The 15,390-nt window shown below is 34.4% G+C and overlaps 2 protein-coding genes and 1 pseudogene across 3 annotated transcripts; 1 reads left to right on the top strand and 2 right to left on the bottom strand.

The window, feature by feature from the left end:
• Window positions 1-1,548: 1,548 nt before the first annotated feature.
• On the bottom strand, window positions 1,549-4,782 carry LOC123224888 (exocyst complex component SEC15A). 2 transcript variants are annotated; one of them, XM_044648640.1, is made up of 2 exons: window positions 4,613-4,782; window positions 1,549-4,063 (listed from the first exon to the last, which is right to left on the bottom strand). In XM_044648640.1, the coding sequence occupies exon 2, from the start codon at window positions 4,047-4,049 to the stop codon at window positions 1,689-1,691; it is 2,361 nt and encodes a 786-aa protein (XP_044504575.1). In that variant the 5' UTR covers window positions 4,050-4,063; window positions 4,613-4,782; the 3' UTR covers window positions 1,549-1,688. The 2 variants fall into 2 exon arrangements, with proteins under 2 accessions (XP_044504575.1, XP_044504576.1); XM_044648641.1 differs by having other exon boundaries at window positions 1,549-4,121.
• A 2,212-nt stretch (window positions 4,783-6,994) lies between these two features.
• LOC123225440 lies at window positions 6,995-9,480 on the bottom strand (annotated as a pseudogene).
• A 2,562-nt stretch (window positions 9,481-12,042) lies between these two features.
• LOC123226194 (psbP domain-containing protein 6, chloroplastic) lies at window positions 12,043-15,379 on the top strand. The gene is made up of 3 exons (XM_044650715.1): window positions 12,043-12,424; window positions 13,390-13,706; window positions 15,091-15,379. Exons 1-3 carry the CDS (start codon window positions 12,127-12,129, stop codon window positions 15,091-15,093), a joined length of 618 nt encoding a protein of 205 aa, XP_044506650.1. The 5' UTR covers window positions 12,043-12,126; the 3' UTR covers window positions 15,094-15,379.
• Window positions 15,380-15,390: the final 11 nt, after the last annotated feature.

A 15,390-nucleotide genomic window follows, 5' to 3' on the forward strand; every position in this document is an offset into this window, starting at 1 on the left:
AATTTCCAGAAAATATTTTTCCAATCGCATCCTTCCGAATCGAAATAATTCGATTGTTGTTGATATTTTCTTTCAATCCAGTTATAATATGAGTAAATATATATAATAAGAGAATCATAATATTAATATTTGAATATAATTTCTCCTTTTAAATTCATGATTACGGCAAATAAAGAAAATAAAAAGAGAAAAATACATATACTCATATATATACATATCCTTTTTAAAATATATTATAATATCAATTAATCATTATACTGTAGATGTGAACTTTCTTATTATTGAATCGAGTTATGTTAAAAATTTTACATCTTTTCTCTTCTTTTCTCTTTAGTTTACTCACATCACACTATAATAGGTCATACCATATACTTGTTAGTGTTACCATAGTCTAATTTAAATAAGGCTTTAGATTGTATATTTTAGTTGGTGATGAAAATCTCATCTTGGTATTTACTTTAGAAAGAGGACTTTTGCTATATATTAGCCACTGCAAATTTTGACATTCAATGCACTAACATCCCTTGATGGCTTAGCGGAAGGTGGCATAAGAAGACCCTGGACATCCAGAGACGGAGGACCTTTGCCATTTATTAGCCACTGCAAATTTTGACATCCAATGCACTAACATCCCCTGATGGCTCGTGGAAGGTGGCATAAGAAGACCTTGGACAAACCAGAGACATATGGGGAAACATTTGACAATCCATAACCATTATGTTTTGAGGAGCTCGGTCAACTAACCTCAACTACTAACTACTTGTAGTCACACCGTAACCCTCCCATTGTTGCCTAACAAACACATAATGCTACCCTAGTAGCATCCACATCAGGAGGACTTATCCTTATATGGGGGTGTAACTGCATAAGAATCATACCACCTCTAAATGCTACTTGGTCTCTCCGCTGAAGATAACAACAAAATAACAATAGTTAGAGGATCTCTAATCCTCCTTGATGTACCACACACCCTGAACTTGTCAATTCCCAATAGATACCCTTTCCCCTCCCCCTCCCTCTAGTAAGGAAGACCTTAGAACACTTAAACGTGTAAGACACTGCATCCTATGTACCCAACCAAGTTGACACATTAGGCCTACAACTACCTTCCAGGGCACTAACAGGCCTAGTAGTAGTACAACCTTGGTCAACAATAGGATAAGCTATTTTGATCACCCAACCTTAAGGTCATTGGTACACGAGCACCTAGATGTCCATCAGACCTCTTCGAATAAGGTGGTTGAGTGCACCTCAACAGGAAACATCTCTCGACCAATGGGACAAACCTCTCATCAAGTGAACAACGTCAGCCAATCATCATCAGATTAGATAAAGATAATACTAGTTATAAAAGATAAATTACTAAAGTAATCAAAATTATCTCGAACCAAATGCAACCTACAGGTACTTTCTAATAGAACCTTGATAACCAAGCAGATTCTGACTGCAATAGAACGAAAGGCTCCCACAAATGTTTTCACACAACATTCGATTAAAAACTAAAAAGTGCATGCATATACATGAAGGCAATGTGACATGAACAGAATATGGCCCAACTGCATGATAATTTACTCAAATGAAAATTAAAGAATACGTTTTGTTTAAACATCAAATAAAAAAGTATATATAAATAAAAAATTTAAGTTAAAATATAACTGCTAGTTCTAATCAAGACTTTGGAATCTTGCTTAGTTGAAGTCCTTCAACCTTCTCTTCAGCACGTCCATAGATTTCTTTCGAGAACTTTGATTTCTATTTGATAGACTTCCAAAAATCCCATCTGCAGAATCCTTGAACTTATCACAGATGATCGCGACTTTCTTAGGATCCAAAGTATTGTAGTTCTTCTGCCTTATCACAGGATTCATGAAATTCTCTGGCTGATTGCTCAACAAAAGGTTTATCAATTGCCTTGATTCTATCAAACATCTTCTGAAACTTACCTTAAATATCTCACTCAAACCAGTGCTATGAAACCTCTCATCAGAAAAATTCTCCAGCATCTTCAAGTCATTGTTGAGAGCCATGACAGCATTAGCATTAAACCTCTTGACATTATCACTAAGAAATGCTGCCACGATAGAGTAGGAAATATGCTCAAGTGCCCCACTCCCAACTTTATACAAAGCATCCATAGGCAAAATTTGCTGAGCTGTTGATATAATTGTGTCAAGGTAGATAATTACCTCATTCATATATTCATTCTCACCAGAGGATGTCTCCTCTTGAAACCAATTGATATTTTGAGTAAGATCCATAAACTCATCTAACTTTTTGTTCACCAAACTCAGTAGAGCAATATAAGCTGCATCTCTAGAAGTCTTCAAGACTACCTTGGCAGTCAAAGTAGCGTGAGGCCTTTCAACAGATCGGACAGGGATCCCACAGAGTTGGGCTGCATGTCGAACAAAATAATCACAAGCTCTTTCAAGATAAGCTATGTTTGCTGCCATCTGCATGGCTTGAGATACACCAATTGCACCACCATAAATTGTATTAAGCATGGCTTCATTTAACACATCGATCAAAAGTTTGTCCAAATACTTTCTCAAGACATCAAAATAATTATTAAGTGTTCCATAAGTCAAATAATCAACAGAGCCTTTAATGAATGACCTAACTATGCGGCAGGCATCAGGCACCATCGAGGAGAATGGTGCAATATATGGGAAAGCTGGCATTATATCTGAGGTCTGGAGATGAAACAACAGAACATTGTTCTCATAATCAGTATCCTTTTTCATTACCATCTGCTCATATGTATCATTAGAGAGAGCGTTAGTAATTTGCAGCCGGCACTCTTCAAGAAGAATTTCATGGTATTTGTCACGGTTCTTGTCCAGAACCTCAAGAATAGCTCCCACTTGGTAACCATACTGTTTAAGAGTTCCCCCAAGAAGAGTGACATAATCCTTCACTAGGAGAAGATGTGTTGCAGAATCCATATGAGAAAACTGTTCATCCAACACTGATATGATCTTAGTTACAGCTGTATCCCACATTGTCTCAACCTGATCAGGTAACAAGAGCCCACCAGCAGTCCTCAGGACTCGATCCTCCACAATAAAGTAGCCAACAATTTGAGCCAAAAAAGTTTGATATGATTCAACAAATGGCTGTACTGAAGAGATTTGCAAATCTGAAGTAAGCTGCAATAAACGATTCCTATAATAATATTCACGGAACTGCTCTGTGAGGTTGAGGCAAGTGTGGATGTGATATGCCCGATATAGTGGTGTGAGATCAAAGTTCAAAATGGAATCTTCATCAATCTCTTCAACTTCTAAAGTAAATGTAAAATCTCCAAACCCTGAAAGATTTTGTTCCTCAGCCTTCCTCTGACGATCCAGCATTTCCTCATCTTTTTGACGAGCTGATGCAGTGCGGCCCATTGCTGTTTGTCCAATATTCTTCGCAGAACTCCTAATATGAACTAACCATTCATTAAACTGACTTGTAACTTTCTTCTCAATATGTGACTTTATTATCGGAATTGTCTTCTCTATCACCATTTTGAGTGCCTTAACAGGGATATTCTGCAAGTAATTCTTTTCAATCAGATCAACAGTTTTCAGAGCATGATAAAACTGGCCTTCAGAAATGTAATTGTTACACTTTGCACAAAGATCCAACATTTGTACACAAATCTTTGTCATTTGAACAGCTTCGGTCACATTTCTTTTAATGGAATAAGATTCTAGAAGATCCTCAAGTTGGATCAATAGATTACTCCCAACCTCTTGCAACCTATAATTATCGCTTGAGAGATCACTTTTCAACTCTTCCGCATCAACTAAGACACCTCGAAGCTCATCAACTGCAAGAATGAACTCCTCATAGTGGGTCTTACAAAGCTCCTCAATTTCAGTTTCCTTCTTCCTGACAACATTTTTAAGTTGTTGAAGAAGTGCTTGAGGCCGTTCTGATTCAAATGCATGTCTGACAATAGGTCCTAAATCTTCCCCATTACCAATCAGTGTTGCAAGGACCGATTCCTCTGCTGTATCCCCATTCTCTGCTACATTTCTCCTCTTAGGTTTTGCATCCATTATGATAATAATTCCTTTCAATTCCAAAATCAAATAGATTACGCCCACAACACCAAAAAAGCTCTATATTACCTATTTTGAAGTAACATGAAAATGGAAAGCATGTACCACAAAACATTTATCTTCATATCCAAACGGGTACTTGTTTAACCGTTTACAAAGATACCAGCTACCAGTGTTAACAAATTTCCAATTCCAGCATTTAATATCACCCAAAAAATAAAACACAAAAAATAAAACCAAAAAAATCCATAAAAAGACGGAAATAAGCACATTGACGAAGATTTCAACACAGATACAATATTTAAATTTAAATAAATTCATCAATATATCTAACAAAAACTGCACAACAAAGATAGTAAAACGAATATGAAATGGGCATTTCTGAAATGGGTTTTCATAAGAGCAATCATTCATAATTCAATCAATCACAAAACACTACAACAAGAAGATATGAATCCCTATTTGAACAAACACGTAAAACAAATAAAATACTCAAAACGAAACGAAACCCAGATGTAAAAACCAATGAAAATAAAGTTGTGATTATGACAGAGACTTACAGGAAGATGGATGATTAAAGAAACTGTCAGCTTCTCGGAAGAGAGTAAGAGAATAAGTGAGAAAAGAGTGGTTTCGTTGAGATTAATGCTCTTCGTAATGAGAAAATTTCGTAATTTTCGTTTGCCTATTGTTTGCTTTGCTTTCACCCCTGGATATCTTAATTTGGCAAAATTATTTTTTCCACATCATGAATTGCTTTGACTGAAATAACATAATAATATATAAATACTTCACCAATTTATTTTGCTAATTTTTTAAAACTTTTTTTAATATTTTATGACATATAATAGAAAATGCAAAATGAGTTTTTAAGGGGGGAAAATTGAGAAGAATAAAATTATACCTATAAAAAAATTATTCAAATTTATTTGTATAAATTAAAATGGTAGTTTACAATGGAATGCAGTGGTTGTTTCTTTGGATAGTCCTTGGATTGACATGAAGCCAAGAATTGTGAGCAGAGCTTTGTGAGAAAGCGGCATAAACGAGGAATTTGGAAGCTGACTGCTTCAAATCAAAGTATTAGAATGATCAGCCATACATTCCTTCAAATGAAAGAGCGACATTGTTGCTTTCACCTCTACATCAATTTCCATTGTTTCCTTCAATCATTCTCCTTGCTATATTTCTTGTCTCTTTCATCTGGATTTTTCTCCTTAGTTCTTCTTCCTTAATTCTTTTATACTTTTCACCATTTTGTTTCAATGGGTTCACTTTGGATGACCTTGGATCGGTTTGTCTATTTCAAAATATTTAATATTAGTTAAAAGAAAGCAGGAAATCCAATACAAGAGACAGAAGGGGACAAAATTGCCATGGTGGGCAGCTTGTGACAGATTGTGGAATCAAATACAAGAGACAGAAGATGTCTACACCTTTCGTGGTTTGTAAAGTTTGGTTAAGTTATTTTATTTTGATCTGTTCACACGAGAACCAATCCAGTATGATCAGTAAGTAAGAATGATTGGTATTTTTTTTTTTGTTAGTGAACCTAAAATAACTTATTATGCTCAGATTGGTTAGGTCAGATCGATTTTTCAGATTTAGTGTCCACTCGAAAGAAAAAAAAACATACAAAGATTAATTTGAATGATAAAGAAAATAGATTTACAAGAATAAGGATCCAAATCATTTCTAGCAAAATGTCAATGTTAACATCATGAATTGGTTACTATCCATTTGACTGATTTATTAATACAAGTGTGGAGATAAATATTCATTAAGAGTCATTTATCATAGCTAGAAAATAGCATATCCTAAAAAAGGAATAAAACACTTCAAGCCAAAGGGTAAGTTTAGGGACATTGTAATTTCTTCCATTATTATTATTTATCTATTTATTTTTGTTTTAGCATTCATCCTGAACTTATTTGGTAAACACAATTAGAAAGCGATTATGGAACAATCTACTTCTCCCGTAATTATTTTAAACAAATTTGTTGTTGTATACCATATAAACTAGGGATGGTAACATAGAGGGGTAGGGAGGGGATCTTAATCTCCGTTCCCATCCTCGTAGCAGATATCAATCTCTATCTTTGAACTGTTCCTGTTATAGGGATAAAAATAATTCTTTATCCTCTCCTTATGAAGAAAAATCTTCTCCTCATCTCCTCCTCGTCCCAACAGAGAAAAATCTCATTTTCGTACCCATAAGAAAAAATCACCTTCTTATACCCACAAGAAAAAATCACCTTTTTATATCCTCTAAACATAATATAAATATATCAAATAACAAAATCAAGTAAAATTAAAACCAATCCACTATTTCAAATGTTATAAATATAATATATTAACCACTTTAATATGCACAACAAAAACTTAAGTAAATTTGAAAAACATAAATATTCTAAAACTATAAAAATATATAATTATTTTAAGTAAATATATTAATATAAGGCGGTAGAGATGAGGACGGGGAGGGGAAAGAGTGGGGCGGGGCGGGGCGAGGAGGGGAATACATATATCCCCATCTACGATTGTGAAAATGTTTTTCATTCTTGTCTCTGTCTCCTTTCTCATTTCTATTGGGAAATTCCCAACTCGTTAGTGTCAAAGAGGGTCGGAGCTCATAAAATTACGCTGAAATTGTTATCTCTAATATAAACCCCTTCATTTTGTATTATATTATATAAAAACAATATTATATATACACATATTTAATACCTAATTTAAATATATAGATGACATATCATCACATGATTAAGTATTTATATTTAATTTAAAATTATCAAATCATATAATAATACATCATTTATATATCCAAATTATATATACATAATTTTATTTATTATATAAACTCTTTTATATTGCCTCATAATACTTAACACTATAATTTATTATTAAATTTATATTTTATTGTTTTTACATGTAAACCCCGCTATTGAGAATATTCTGACAAAAATATCACAAATTTACCGATAGAATGAACAGTAAACAAATGTTCTCCGCATTTACCACATACTTGAAATCAGAGGCTTCGCGTCTAAAGTGACATTGTTGACAAACGACCCAGTGCCCAAAGATGAACCAGTTCTATGTCGATCAGTTATCTCACTATCAACAAAATCAATCTCTTGATAGTTTTGTTGCGCAGCTGAAACGTTGTTGGCTGCTCTTCCATTCCTTCCCAATTCAATGGCTACTTCTCTCATTGTAGGCCTCTTCTTTCCATTAAGGTTCAAACATCTGCTCGTGACATTAGCGACTTTTATGATCTCTTCTTTATCACCTTCCTTCAAAACTCGAGCATCAAGGATCTGGAATAGGCCCTTCTCTTCCATCGCTCGAAGAAAATATGTGACTAAACTTCTATCTTCTTCAACATTATTGGTTGAACGAATTGGCTTTTGCCCAGTTAAGAGCTCAACGAGAACCACTCCAAAACTGTAAACATCACTTTTATCAGTAAACTGGCTTGATTGAAAATATTCAGGATCTACATATCCAAAGGTCCCTTGAACTTGTGTGGTCAAATGAGTTTGGTCTATTGTCACAGATCTGGAAGTCCCAAAGTCTGAAACTTTTGCTCGATATTTATCATCCAAAAGTATGTTTGTCGATTTAATGTCTCGATGATAGATAGGTATGGAAGCAGCTGAATGTAGATATGAGAGAGCATCTGCAACTTCTGTGGCAATGCTTAGGCGTAGCTCCCATGTCAATGGAAGCTCCTCATTATAGCCATGCATATATTGAAAGAGGGTTCCATTGGAAATGAATTCATACACTAAAATGGGAACTTCTGTCTCTAAGCAACACCCCAGCAACTGAACCACATTTCTGTGGTTAATTTGAGATATGATTACTACCTCATTAATGAATTCTTCAACCTTACTTTCATCCACTATTTTGGACTTTTTACAATTTTGCCATCAGCTAACATTCCCTTGTACACAGTCCCTTGACCTCCTTGACCAAGGATTCTATTTGCGTTGTAGTTGTCTGTGGCCTTTTCCAATTCCTTTGAAGTAAACAATCTTGTTTTCTCAATGTTACCTTCATTGGAAGACAATTGTTGCTGGAGTAATAACCCACCATTTCTTTTGAAGAATTTTTGTTTCAACTTGATTGCTTTTCTTCTTTTTATGAACTTGTACAGCCACCATGTTCCAATGAGGAGTAATAACAATCCAAGCCCAGCACAGCAGCCTGCGCAACATAAGGATATAAGTATATAATATATCAATTTATCATCCAATAGACATGGAAATATCAGGAAGATCTTATACTATATATATTACCTATGACAGTGAAAAATGTGACCCGAGATTTCTTTATCCAAATATCATTAAAATTTTTTGATGAAGAGCACCAAGTAGTTTGATCAGAATAATTAGACAACTGATAGCCATCAGGGCATATTGCAGAGCAATTATAGCCACTCTTGGTTTGACAGATCAAATCACCTGCTCAATTCACGAATGAAAATTATATTGTGCATCAAATTTGAAAAAGTAATACCACGTACACACAAAAATTGTACAATCTTATATATTCCTTAATTAATGGCGTTTAAATGAATAGAGGATATGTTTACCTGAGCATCCTTGGTATTTGTCTGAAAAGCGATTGTAGCAAAGACAAATATGGCCATGGCTTAATTCTATTATACAGTAGTCATCCTTATCACAAGATGTGTTGCCTGACTCATAATACAGTTCCACACAATACCCTTTATATGTTCCCCATTCCAGCCTAGCATTAACCTGTTTTTTACCTCTCAAAACAGTTGGGTCTATGAGGTAGTTTGACTGGAGCCATTGTTGGTCAACAATGAAGGCAGAATCGCAGTCCGGTGGAATTCTTTCTGAGTAAAAGTCTGATATGCTAGAAGTGTTATTAAACTTACCATTCTCAGGAAGGGTGCATATGACATCACAGCAACCGGCAGCATTTTTAGAAGGATCACAATTGCAGAATGACCGACTTTTAGCAGCGGTAGTTGAACCATTTTGGTATTGTTGACTCGCATAGCTATCACAACCAACTGAAATAAAGCTGTTTTCCAGGGTTGAAATGGAGAACGGGCTTCTTGACAGATCAGTAAAGCCTTCAGTAATATTGCTGCTGCTACTTTTCAAAGAAATTATAGGAAAGTTTACGCCAATTTTATAGCTTGTTGAATACGATAAACTCTCCGATAGTGGCAACTTGATGCTGGGTAAGAAAGGTTTAGAGTTGTCGCAGGTTACTTCAAATTCTGGTCTAAAGTAGCAGTCCTTTCCGATTCCGAAGGGGTACCGTATGCTGATATTACCACACACCTGGGGACATGAATATGGCGTTGATGCTTTGATTGGCAAGAGTAACACAATGAACTTCAACAACACCAGAAACAGCTGCTGAACACCCATTATCTGCCACCTGATGTCCTTCGGAAAAATTACTGAATATATAAAGAAGTAAAATATGCTCCACATGAGCATTTAATTACCAGGAAAGTGCATTGTTTTTGTTTTTTCTCCTAGACTTCTTATAGTCAATGGGTAATCAAATAAGACTTTTCCTTTCTATTATTCTTCCAGACAAGAAATTGATAAGTAATTGAATAAGAACTAGAAAGGGAGAACCATATTTGATATATACTAGCTAGGCTAGTTGAAAAGTCATATAAAGACTGCTGGAAGAATCTTCTCCACAAATAAACAAAAAATAAAGGACAAAACTAATTTATTACTCGTCTGCAATTGAAAATTCTTTGAAGTTGATTTTCAAGGACTCCAAGCCTACCTTCGGATAGGTGGAAAGGCAAAGGTAGAAAAATTGAAAGGTTTTAATAGATGATAGGACCGAAGATAAGGGTTGGAAGATAAGGGTTGAAAGGCGGCTAGCTCAAATGACTCGGGTTCCTCAAGTCAGTGAGCCCCTGGACTTTCAGACCTCTCAGCGTTGAGATGCCTTATTTAGCTGGTCAACTTCGCTAGCCAGCTAAATAATTTGAATGAATAGTTGCCTGTCCCTTTACTTGGATGGCCCTAACTGATTTATTTCTTTGTGTTGAGATCGATTGTGCCTTCGTAGCAGCCTTCTTCTGTTCCAAAGGAAGACCATTCCAGGCCTGGAACAACTTTTATTTTACTCAACACAGAACGATTTGTGATGTGATTTAGCTGCAGCCATTGATCAACCATCAAGGCAGGCTTCCTGCAATCCATCAGATGGGGATGTTTCGGTGATACATAGACATTCACCATTAGACCAAAGATTTCAAGGAAGCATTTTCCGAGTAAAGAAAAATTCCCGCTAATAACAAAACAAGTTTGACTATAACAGTATGTCTCACAATAAATATAATGTTATATTCGACAAATTTTATGTGATAGAATACATATTTGTAAAATCTTGAAAAAGCCTATATTTTTATATATTTTGGTCCTATTACAATTACCTAGTCTACCCTGCCTACGGCACCCAGCTTGCTCAAATTACTTCTACCTTCAATTTCTTATAATAACTTAAAATCAAATCACGGTTTCATTCTAACGTAGATTTGAAGTATATTAATCATTCTTAAAACTAAAAATTAATTACAAAACAACTATAATTGATCAAATAACAATGTAGGATTGATCACTTCTATTAAGTATGGATATAAATCAAACTGAGTAATATATGCTTTGGCTTGAGTTTAATTTGAATGAAAAATGATTAGGCTCAAGTATAATTCAAGTTTATCAAATCAAAATTAAAAATAGCTCAAGTTCAGTTCAAATAAAAAATTGTTTAACTCAGTCTGACTTGAATTTACAATTTGAATCTTGTCTCAAATTTGTGGCTCGAGTTCATATTTTATTAACAAAGTAATGTTATTTTACTCAATAATGGGCCAAGGTCAAATTGAATCAAATTGTGAGGTAAATTCAAACCATAAATCACTAGTTAAATTCAAAATGAATTGAGTTATCCTCTAATTCGTAAGTCAAACCAAATCAAATTTCTTTTAATTTGAGTTTAACTCAGTTTCAAAAACAAGTTAAACCCCTCAGCTTGAACTTGGCTTGAAGTCATTTATCTCAAATTTGAGCTAAAATCCATTGAGGTAAGTCAACTTTCATGATTAAGTTAACTCAGTTTAGATGCAGCCCTAAATCTTACTATTCCTACTTTAATTCAATCTAATATTTCTACATCTTTGAATAAAATCTAATTCTAAATCATATGAACATGGTTAAATATCATACTTATAACTCATATCAATAATAACAATTGAGACAAAACCGAAAAAACCATAGCTTAAGTGTTGAATATGAAGGGTAAGATTAGTTACTCTTACCATTCTTATTGTCGCTCCTAACCCAAGTAATCTAAAAAAATTACAATTTTAGTTTTTGAAAAAAAAAAAAAACAAACAACACAATAAAATATTTACTTTGATTATGATGAATTTGTTGTAAATTTTATTTGATATTTAATTAAAGTTTAGATGAAATTATGAATGAATAAATGTTTGAACAGTTGTTCTTAAGGTTAAAAATAAGAGTAAAATGGTATTAATTTGAACAATAAAACTATATATACCTATTTTTGATACATAATTTATATACACAGATAAGATGTTATTATGTGATTAAATGTTTCTTTATCATATAATGACACATGTTTTAAAATCACTTAATTACATGATGATACATCACACATGAATTGTATATCAAAAATAGGTATACATAACATTGCTCTAATTTGAATTATTCATTTCTTTTTTTGTGCGTGTGTATATATATATATGAAAAATCTATAAAGTATTGAGTAATATGTGTAGACCACTTTTTACTTGTTTGTTTTAATTAATTTTTCCAAACTTTTTATAATAATTTTGCTGATGTGGAAGAACAAGAAATAAACAAATTAATTAAAATTGCATGGCAAAAGCCGGAAAGAAGCCCTTAACTACGGGAATTGGACCCCAACACAGGGAAAGCAGTTGAGCTTCCCACCATCCAAAACGGATAACATTTGAAAACTAACTTGAAGTCTCAGCTTTTGTTAGTCGGTTCTCAGTTGTCTCTCCAAAATGGCTTGTCTGTTTTCACCCATATTCTCTGCCTCCAACGCACCAAAACCTTCACATTCACTTGAAAGAACATCTCATCAGAGTAATTGCAAAGACTTCACTCTCACTCTGTTACCCAGAAGAGAAATCTTGAGAGGACTCGCAATATTTCCACTCACTGCAACTACACTCTTCAAACAACCTTCCTCTGCTGAAGCCAAAGAGGTCGAAGTGGGCTCCTATCTCCCTAAATCTTCATCTGATCCTTCCTTCGTTCTTTTTAAAGCCTCCCCTAAAGACACCCCTGCTCTTCGCGCTGGTACGTACATTTGCCTGCATTTGTATGTTTTATTTTTTTGTTAATTTGTGTAAGTGTTATTCGCTGTTCGTAATTTGTAATTACAATTGATATTCAAATGCCTTTATAGGAAGTTAAAGAAGCAACAAAACAAAATTTTTGTTCACTTTTAGAAAACAGAAAGCAAGGATTTATTAGAATCTTCAATTTTTATTGTAGCAAATTTTAAGCTATATTGATATACAAATGGTAAATGTGTTTCATTATATAGCGCTCTGTTACCATAGTTTGTTTCCCTTCTGTAATTGAGGCGGGCGTGTAATTGCTGATTTGCACAAGGTAGAGATTTGTTTTGGTCATGAAAACTTATGAGTTATGTGTTAGGATCCTAAGTGCAAGATATAAGATTTGGACCCTACATTGTAAAGTATGAGCTTTTGATGTGCAGTTCATATAGTTTTAAACTCTCTAATCTCAACAATTATTGTTCTTCCAAGGTTTATATAATTTAATGTCAAATCCACCATCACATCTTTCAACCTCAATTATGCGGTGTGGGTGGTGATGGTGACATCAGCATTGCAGCCTGGACGCCAAGGCTACGAAGCAATATGGGACTTGAATCCCACATTAAAAAGCAAAAGCTTCTTATATGAAGTTTATATAACTTTGGACGGTTTCTTATATAGGGTTTATATAACTTTGAGTAGCTTAGGTTCATTTATGCTATATGAATAATGAAATGCATGTGTTCTTTAATTATTTTTACATCAAAATTTCTGCTGGAATAATCGAATCATTAATTTATAGCCACAGCTTCCCATTCTAAGATTTTATAGAAGTTTATCTCTGTAATATAATCATCAGGAACAACAAATCAAGTCCTTACCAGGAGTTCAAATTGATTTTGTTTCTCTTGTATTTGTTGTTGGTTATTCTTGTTTGTATATGCTAATGAATAATACTTGAAAATTAGTTTCTTGCAGGAAATGTGCAGCCCTATGAGTTCATTCTCCCTCCGACCTGGAAACAGACCCGTGTAGCCAACATATTATCAGGGAATTATTGCCAACCCAAGTGTGCAGAGCCTTGGGTTGAAGTCAAGTTTGAAGATGAAAATCAGGGTAAAGTCCAAGTGGTGGCTTCACCTTTGATACGCCTTACCAACAAGCCAAATGCAACAATTGAAGAAATTGGGACCCCTGAGAAATTGATTGCTTCTCTTGGTCCTTTTGTCACTGGAAACTCCTATGACCCTGATGAGCTCTTAGAAACATCTGTGGAAAAAATTGGGAACCAGACGGTAAATTCCTATTGACTCATACTGAGTACTTATGCTGCTTTTATTGCATTTCCTCTTGTCTAAATAGTATGGGACCGAGTTTTTCTCTCTTGGTGTTTCGAAAGGGTAAAGAAAACTACCAGTTATAAATGACAACTGGTCCAAAAATGAGCCTTCTTTTAAGCAACTGGACGTCAGATGTCTTGATAAGAATTGCTTATAATTAGACAGTGTCTCATAAAACTTTTATGGATCTATGAAGAAGAAATTCTGTATCTGATTCAATTAAAAAATGATGTACATCTATTCAATTGCCATGCAGACTCAAAGTTTTGCTTCTGCAGAAGCACAAGGATTAGTCTGGTGCTCAAGGGGCACCAAACACCTTTTTAAGATGTGCAGACGTATGCTTACAAACATGAACACATGAGGGCACTGAAAAAGCATCGTTGCATGTTGTCATACTTATAATTAGGGAACTAGAAACAGTTTTGAGCCATGCTTGATTGTGGTTGTGACTATTTAATCATAGAGACATACAACGGTTGGGATTATGCGTATTGATGTATTCGAGAATGGCTAGAGTAGATTGATTTATCCGAATGGTGTGTGTTGTTTTCGATGTGTTAAGGAATATGCTATAACATGGTTATCAAATGTGCACCTGAGGCACACTTAGGTGACATTTTACTTAAGGTAATGTGGCCATCACCTTGAGTATAGTCAAGGCGATTAATGGTTCAAAGGAGATTATCGTTAGCGCTTTTTTTACGCCTTTGGAGAAGCTTTAGGAGTTAGAAAAGCGCACTTTATTATAACCGAAGGTATTTTCGACTAGATTTGAAGGTTACCAACAATTTCCAAACAATTTTTAGCATATTCTTAGACTTTCCGACATATTTTGGATAATTTTCAACCAGATATAAAAGTTATTAACAATTTTTTAGATTTTCGATAAAATTTAGGGTTACCTAATAGATCACCAACAAGTTCTAAGGTCGTCAACAAGTAAATAGTGAGTTCTAAGCTCACCGAAGAGGTTGTTAACAAATTATAAAGTTGTTGGAGAGCTTGCTAGAGAGATTTAAGATTATTTAATAGGTTACCTATCACTAATCCTTTATATAGTTGCTTGAGATGTCTAAATACAATAACCATTAGGTAATAAGACCCTTTATTGCCTTTTGGCGTATTTTGCCTTTGACAGCTATGTGCTAGAACATTACCCAAGTATTTTGCTAATGGTATTTTGTTTATAATGCAATTTCTTGTATAGATGCATTTGAGACTGATGACCAGTGACTGGTTTACATTACAGAACTCTTTTCTTTTTTTTCTTTTTCAAGAGCTTTACTTTGTTTACCATGCTACTGGTGACCAATTCTTCTTCTCATGTTGTTTGCAGTAATACAAATATGTGCTCGACACACCGTATGCTTTGACGGGTTCACACAACCTAGCAAAAGCGACGGCAAAAGGAAACACAGTTGTATTGTTCGTAGCTAGTGCAAATGATAAACAGTGGCCAACATCTCAAAAAATTTTGAAAGAAATGCTTGATTCTTTTCAGGTGTAATTCTTTCTTTAGCTCGAAGAAGGTTAGAGTCAATATTTTTTATATTTCTTGCAAATGTACCAGTCTATATATCTGAAAATCACCAGCTCTTGATCCTCGTTTGTTCAGCAAAGTTAAAATTATATGTTC

Source organism: Mangifera indica, chromosome 9, assembly GCF_011075055.1.
Source record: "Mangifera indica cultivar Alphonso chromosome 9, CATAS_Mindica_2.1, whole genome shotgun sequence".
Classification (NCBI taxonomy): Eukaryota; Viridiplantae; Streptophyta; class Magnoliopsida; order Sapindales; family Anacardiaceae; genus Mangifera; species Mangifera indica.